At 37.1% G+C, this 8,001-nt stretch overlaps 1 protein-coding gene across 1 annotated transcript; it reads right to left on the bottom strand.

Moving 5' to 3' along the window:
* Positions 1-4,549: 4,549 nt before the first annotated feature.
* On the bottom strand, positions 4,550-7,988 carry aldh7a1 (aldehyde dehydrogenase 7 family member A1). The gene is made up of 2 exons (XM_015402722.1): positions 7,905-7,988; positions 4,550-6,518 (listed from the first exon to the last, which is right to left on the bottom strand). The coding sequence occupies exon 2, from the start codon at positions 6,511-6,513 to the stop codon at positions 4,885-4,887; it is 1,629 nt and encodes a 542-aa protein (XP_015258208.1). The 5' UTR covers positions 6,514-6,518; positions 7,905-7,988; the 3' UTR covers positions 4,550-4,884.
* Positions 7,989-8,001: the final 13 nt, after the last annotated feature.

Genomic DNA, 8,001 nt, shown 5'->3' with positions numbered 1-8,001 from the left:
TGTTTCCACAGCTAAAAAGCAACTTTAAATGACTGACAGTATACTTGACTGTTAATTAGCATTAACATATAGAACTGACTGCTTTTCAGCTGCATCAGTCCCAGCATGCATGACACCCTGACCTTTCTTTCTTACATAAAACCAAACACACTTTCACTTTTCCAACATAATCCGTTCTACAACACACAGTAATTTAGCAACATCAATAATGGAAACAATATAAATGTATAAGATCTAATTAGCAGTTTATTTTATATTTATCCCAATCTTGAGGTGTATGGTGCCAAAATCCACTGAAACTGCTCTCTTTGGGTTCTAAAGGCCATGTTTTGATTGTTCTTTTATCAATGAATTATGTAGCTTAGGTCTGTACAGTGTATATATATATATATATATATATATATATATATATATATATATATATATATATATATATACGATCCTGAATAAACAATGGATAAGCCAGGTTTTTTAAAAACACCATAATGTCGCTTTTAATTTGTAACAAATGATTACCTAAAAATCAAATACTAACTTTAGTGTGAAATGTCATACATGATGTACAATTAGTTTTTTATTCCCAAACATAGAGCCAGTTTCCAGTGACCCAAAATGCAAAAAGGTTTAGGTAGATTCAATAAAGGTGCAAGAAAACATGAATTTCTAAATTATTTCAAAGCTTTTTTTTTTCAATCCATTAATTCCAAAGTATGCTCTGGTCTTTTTGGGAGAGTTTAAAGCAAAGACGAATGATGAATAATGAATAACTCACTGTTTGAGTGACTCTGGCATATTTTGTCTATAATATAATACTGTATTTTGATGTGTAAGTCAATCCTGGGCTCTATAACAAATGCTTTCTAGGACAGGACTACCTCTGCGCTTTTTCTGAGGAGCGTTTATTTTAATAAATAATAAAAATACTACAGACTACTTTCACTCTAGGTTTAGTTTTTGAGTAATCTGTAAATTTAAGACAAAGCTACATTTTCACTTCTAAATGGAAACAGCGATAAATGTGTGAAAGAAAATTTGACCCTAAATGTGTGAAAGAAAATTTGACATGCCGCAAAACATTAAAAAAAAAAAATTAAACTCTCAGAATTTCCCATGAATCCCTCATATTAGCACTTTAAGCTGCAGAGGAAATGTACACAGTGAAGAAGTGAGAATATTTCCAACTAGGGGAATCCCAAGTTCTTTTGTAAAATCGTAGACCAACAAGGTTTGAGTTTCCTAAGAAGTGAATCTCAAGACCTATGCATAGAGGGAATAAATTTAGAGGAAGTATGGAACAGCCTAGTAGGCTAATGCCACCCTTTTCAAATCACTGCTGCACCATTATGAGATGATCATTAATTTATTATCATGGGCACATAATTATTTTTGCTTGACATTTTGGCGCACCACAGGTTCTGAACATGGGATAAGAGTAAGGTAATACCCCTTAGCTGCCTGATAACCAAACCCAAGCCCTAATAATGCCTAAAACTACATGGTAACTGGGGTTTAATTTGGCTGATTCTGCACACACTCCCTTCTAATATAATTAAACGTTTCATACAGAAAACATCTTTTATACAAATGTTTTTGTATAAAGCTATGGCACAACAGATGAGGTGGCTTAAATCTCACGCCCTGCAGAGGAACAGAAATGAAAACCTAAAGATTTCAAAAACAGTTGAAGCTTTTCTACCTTTTTGCTGAGAAGATGAGACACAGAGGAAGTGGACTGCATATGTCCTGAATAACATGGACTGGGAGTCGCACACAGTGGCTGTGGTTTCGCTTCTTCTTTTCAGCACTGAGCGTTGTGGATGCTGCCAGGAGAGGCTGTAAATAAGTGGAGAGCAAGAGCAGAGCTGGAGTATGAGTGGAGAGCAGCTGAGTGGGAGGGTGAGGAAACTGAGGGAGGGAGGTGGGACATGAGGAGTGGAACTGGAGTAGTATCTTTATTAAAGAGACAGAGCTGATTTATTCCATTCTACTAAATAATATATTATCTCAATAATGGGCTAGGTACATTTTAGTCCTGTTAATAGATGTGAAATTTTCTCCTAATCAGCATTTTATCTTAAAGATTGAACTTATCTTGGGCAACGTGTTAAAAAAAAAAAATGTTATGGTAAATTAATCAAATATAAATAGAGGCCATAAATCATATGTACATTTACTGTCATGCTTTATCCCTGCTGGCGTCATGAGGGGTGCTGGTGCCTATCTCGAGCTGTCAATGGGTGAGAAGTTGTGTACACCCTGGACAGGTGGCCAGTCTAACGCAGGGCAACACAGAGACAAACAGGAAAAACAACCATTCACTTTCACACTTAAGGAGAATTTAGAGAAGCCAATTAACCTAACAGTCTTGTTTTAGGACTGTGGGAGGAAGCCAGAGTACCCAGAGAGGACCCAGGCATGCTCAGGGAGAACATACAAACTCCATGCAGAGAGACCCCGGGCCGGGAATCGAACCCGGAACCTTCTTGATGCAAGTGAGCAGCCCCAACCATAAAACATATTTTTTACTATTTATTTCCTTTAAAATCAACTATATGTACATTACAGAGGGGAGTAGTAACAAGTTTAATTTACTCAGTTACATTTAGTGAAGAAATCTTTAAGAAATAAATGTAATTTTAGTAATTATACTTCAGGGTAGTTTTTAATTTTGCATTAGTATTCTTGTGAGTCTATAACTCTTACTCAAATACATTTACTTTACCCACCATAAGAAATAGGAGCAATTCAGAGATCAGGGAAAATACCATTAATCTGTCAATTATTTTTTCGAATAATCAATTAATAGTTACCGTATATAATATATGTTCCATTAACAAGGTAATAAAAAATGGCTCCTTAAAGAAGACTTTTTATATTAAACCAGGTAAAACTAAAAATTTTCCACTTGAATTCTGGATAGAGCATATTGACAGACAAAAAAAGCTTTTATTTTTTTTAAATCTTAAATGCAAAATGTTTATTTTTTTCTTTTACAATTTTAAAACAATTACTTCTCTATGTGGGGTGCTCTGCCAGCTAAAGGCATCTTTGAGAGTCTCTATACTCCAGTTAATGATTATTCGATTACTTAATTAGTTAATGATTGTTTCAATAATCGATTAATAATGATTAATCTCATTGTTTCCTCGCTATACTGTATACAGTACATACTTTTAGAATTGTTTCTTTTAAGTTCATGCAGAAAATTAGATTTTAAAGTGTTTTAAATACACACTTGTAATGGCTTTATTTAATTTTAAACTTTTAAAATGCCAAAAATTGCATATCACAGTGTCTCCGATTGCATAATTTTAAACATAAATTCAAACAACTAGTTAGTACTTGAGCAGCCATTTAACCAAGCGTTTTCTTACTCTTGAGTAAATTCCTGGATCACTACTTTCTTCTTTTGAGTAAATAAAAATATTACAGCTGTACCACTCTGGTAAATTATCACCTTTTTATTATTATTAAAATCTCTTCCACTCTTGTCAATTACTGATATTGATGTATTTGGATTTCTCTTACTCTAGTATCTCATCTAGGTACAACATTACTTTTAATTTGTGGTGCTCCCAGTATTACATATGAATAAAAAGTATTACATGTAGTATGGGCAATCATCCCTCCTCAGAGAAAATCTATAAAAAAAAATCTATAAAAAAAAAATCTAAAATTACCAACTATAATCCGCAGGTGAACAAGGCATGTCTATGATGTTGTTGCTGCTTCTGAAGTTTACTGTTACAGATATTAATAGAACTCTTTTGTCATCTGTGATCTGTTTGGTGTTCCAGTAGGCTACTTAATCTCAACTTTCTCAGGATGTGCCCCTTTTTTTCTTTTTTTTCCCCCTTCAACCACAAAGTATTTTCTTAGAAGTTTAGAAGTTAACCCATAAACAATTGCAAATACCTGCCCAACAGTCCAAAATATATTTCTTGGAAGCAAAGATGACATACAGAATATAATAAAAATACCACAAAGATGACTGCAATTTATTATATTGTGCCACTGTAGCTTTCAGATAGTTGCTCCATTAAGATGTACCATTAAACGGCAACTTAAATATTTCATGCATGCAACAAATGCATCTATTGATGCTTTAAAAGATTATGTCAAGATATTTTTGGTTATTTGATGTCTAAAGACAAAACAGCAGAATAAGTATTAATTCGATAAAATTCTGTTTTAATACTTATCAAATAAGTATTAGTCAAATAAAAAAAGGAATTATCGTTACAGATATTCGTAGAAGTTTTTCTTCAAACCTAGTTTCCAAACAGAAGTATCTCCTCTTTTACATGATATGGAAATTTAACTTATGACTACTTAATACTTATGACAAATATGCAAAAAATAGAATTTTTCACAGCAAGCAAGCTGTACTTCAGGACCTTTTTAATCAAACAATTATAAAATGTCTGACCACTTCTAGGTGCCTCATTTTGATTTACTATTTAGATGTTTTTAACTTTATTGTAATTAGAATCATAGAGGCAAGTAGTCTGTTAACAAAATTAACCAAATACAAACTCTTTAAGACCAGACATTTTTCTTCCAAAACAGGTACATTTTATTTATTTATTTATTTTAAACAGTATGAAGAATCAGGTACAGTCACTCAGCTACCAAGCAGAACTTTAAGTGCTTGAAGAGAAGCTCACATGAACATTTTTGTGAGAAAAGCATTTGACCTTTAACAAAAATATTATTCAAACTCGTTTCATATTTAGGATTAGTATCAACATTCGTAACTAAATACTACTTGAAAGTTTTGCTTAATTCTCGCTGACCTAACTAAATGCAAAGACAAATCTTTTGCACAGGTTAACATCAGGTAAACTACAAAGACTTAGTGTTGCTAAAATGCACTTGAAGGCTTCACTCAAACTTAATGCCCTGAGCCAGGGGAAGATCCTTGCTGTAGTTTATTGTACAGGTGGAGCGCCTCATGTACTGCTTCCAGGAATCGCTGCCCGATTCTCTTCCGCCACCAGTGTGCTTTTCGCCACCAAACGCTCCTCCGATCTCAGCTCCGCTTGTAGGAATATTGACATTCACGATGCCGCAGTCAGACCCTTTAGGCCCCATCCAGCGGAAAACTCTGCCCATATCTTTGGTGAAGATGCTGCTGGACAGACCCTGCTTGACCTCGTTGTTCCAAGCAAACGCCTCCTCTTCTGTCTTGAACTTGAGGACGTAGAGGATTGGGACAAAGGTTTCGGTGTGGACGATGGGTGCGTCATGAGGCAATCCTGTGATGATAGTGGGCTCAACATAATTTCCAGGGCGATCCATCACCTTCCCCCCACAAACCACAGTACCACCCTGCTGCTTGGCCTGTGCGATTGCAGACAGATACTGTTCCACAGCTTGTTTGGTGTGCAGAGGGCCGTAGAGAGTACTTGGATCCCAAGGGTCTCCAATTCGAACTTGTTTGTAGGCCTTAGCTATCCTCTCAACCACTGTGTCATGGACACTCTCATGAAGCATCAGCCTCCTAGTTGTGGTGCAACGTTGCCCAGCAGTTCCTACCGAAGCAAAGACGGCAGAAGGAACCACAAGGTTGAGGTCTGCATCCTCAAACACGATAATAGCATTGTTTCCACCGAGCTCCAGCAACTTGCGTCCGAATCTTTCCTGCACCATCATTGCTACAAGCTTGCCAACATGGGTGCTTCCAGTGAAAGACAGAAGATCCACACGTTCATCCTTTGCCATGGCGGTGCCGATATCAGCGCCTCCGCAGGTCATGGAGCAGATAGCCCCGGGCAGATTGTTTTGTTCTAGCACCTCTGCCACAATTTTGGTGACTGCAACACTAGTGAGAGGGGTGGTTGGGGCACCCTTCCAAAGGCAGACGTTGCCACAGGTCAGGGCGATGGCGTTGTTCCATCCATATACAGCCACAGGGAAATTGAAGGCAGTTATGATGCCGACAAGACCAACTGGGTTCCACTGCTCCAGAAGAGCATGTCCGGGTCTTTCAGAGGGAAGAATAGGCCCACCAATCATTCTTGACAGACCCACTGCATAATCACAGACATCAACGTACTCCTGGACTTCGCCCACTCCTTCAACATAGATCTTACCCATTTCTAGAGAAACCAAACTTCCAAGCACTTTGATTTTCTTTCTTAATGCATCCCCAATCTGCCTCACAATCTCCCCTCTTTTTGGAGCTGGAATATCTGCCCACACCTTCCAGGCCTCCCTCGCCTTCTGGACCGTTTCTTCGTATTCTGCCAAAGTTGCCTGGGTAACTCTCGCTATTGGCTCATTGTTGGCGGGGCAGTAGGACGTGACTACTTCCCCGCTGCCTCCCCAGCTTCCGTTGTAAACACCAAGGTTGTCCTCAGATAAACCCAGCTCCTTCAGCCAGGAGTATTTGGGCTGGTTGATGAGGAGACTCGACATGGCTGCTGACTGGCGGCAGTGAACAGAAGCTAATTTATTGCTCAAAAGTAGCCTGCTGTGCCGGGCAAGGGTCAGAGTAAGGCAGCGCTGCATGGATGCTGAAAACCAAGGGCAGAGTTAAAAATTAATTTAACATGTCAGATGGCTTCAGGAGTGAACAAACAATTAACCTATAGGGTTATGGTTTAACTCTAAACCACCAAACAGAAAAACTGCCTTGCTTGTATTTCACAAAAATAACTTCACAAGTTACAACACCTTTTCATTATTTATTTTAAAGTTCCTGGTACAAAAAACAAAAAATTATATGACCAATTAAGCTGAAGCTTCTAGAAAATATATAATTTATATATGAATAATTTATTCAGAGAGATAAAACAACAAAGATGGATCTACTCACAACTTGTAGCTCCCAAATTGGTTTATTCACCAGATACAAACAGTGACGTTTAGTGCCGCAATCCCTTCCTTCTATTTTGTCATCTGTGATTTTTTTGGTGGTCCAGCACCTAATCTCAACTTCCTCAGGATGTGCGTGATTTTGCACCTTTTTTAGGCGAAAAAAAAACTACAATTAATAATACTGCACTGTAAGCGAAGACAATATCCTCTTTTTTTCCTTCCATTCACCAAAATCTAGATAAAGTTTAACCCTAAACAACTATAAATACCTACCCAACAGGCCAAAACATATCGCTAGGAGCAAAGATGATATACAGAACAAGAAATTTAACAAATATACTGCAGAGAAAACTGCCATTTATTATATTGTGCAGCTTTCAGATAAGAGTTAAAATTAAAAATTAAATCCTTCCTGCATGTAAAAAACTCACCTATTGATGCTATAAAAGGTTACATGTTGAGATATTTTTGATTTAATGTCTAAAAGACAAAACTGCAGAATAAGTATTAATTTGATTAAAATGTGTTTTAATACTTATATTAATAAAAAAAACATCTAAACATAACAGACACCGTTTTAACCATTGTATTTTAGTGAAATAATAATAATAATAAATAACGTTTTTATTGTGGAATTTCTGCATCATAGGTGCATAATAAGAGAAATTCACTTAATTGCCCCAAAAACTTGCTGGATTGCATAACATTAGTCTACCTGCTCTGACCAGAACACATCAAGTATTACTTAACCTGATCCAGTGTATTTGTTTGCCAGTGTTGGGCAATCATAAGGACGCTGCTCTTAACACGAAGGCATTGGTGATATTAGATAAATAGGGGAGAGAGACACCCCCTCGTGTCACCTTTAACTGCAAGATTCCTCTGACATGAGCCGCTCTAAAACTAGATCATATGTTTGAACTGCTATAAGCGCCATGAGGTGACAACAGAGATTAACAACCGTGGATTCAACGTGCTAGTTTAGCTGCATGGCAGCATATCCTGTACATACTGCATCTGCATGTTAGTTTATTATCTAAAAATCAAGTTAAAGTTGTTTACGAGGAGTTGGTTTTACTCACGTTGGTGTTCAGACGACTAGGCCACGTCCAGTCAAGAGCAGGGAAGTACTCGCTCACTTAAAGGAAGCGTTACTTCTGTGCTTGATTGTGATTGGTC

The sequence above is a fragment of the Cyprinodon variegatus genome, unplaced genomic scaffold, assembly GCF_000732505.1.
Source record: "Cyprinodon variegatus isolate N-32 unplaced genomic scaffold, C_variegatus-1.0 Scaffold1387, whole genome shotgun sequence".
Lineage (NCBI taxonomy): Eukaryota > Metazoa > Chordata > Actinopteri > Cyprinodontiformes > Cyprinodontidae > Cyprinodon > Cyprinodon variegatus.
The sequence above is the reverse complement of the archived record's forward strand: the minus strand, read 5'-3'. Positions and strand labels throughout refer to the sequence as shown.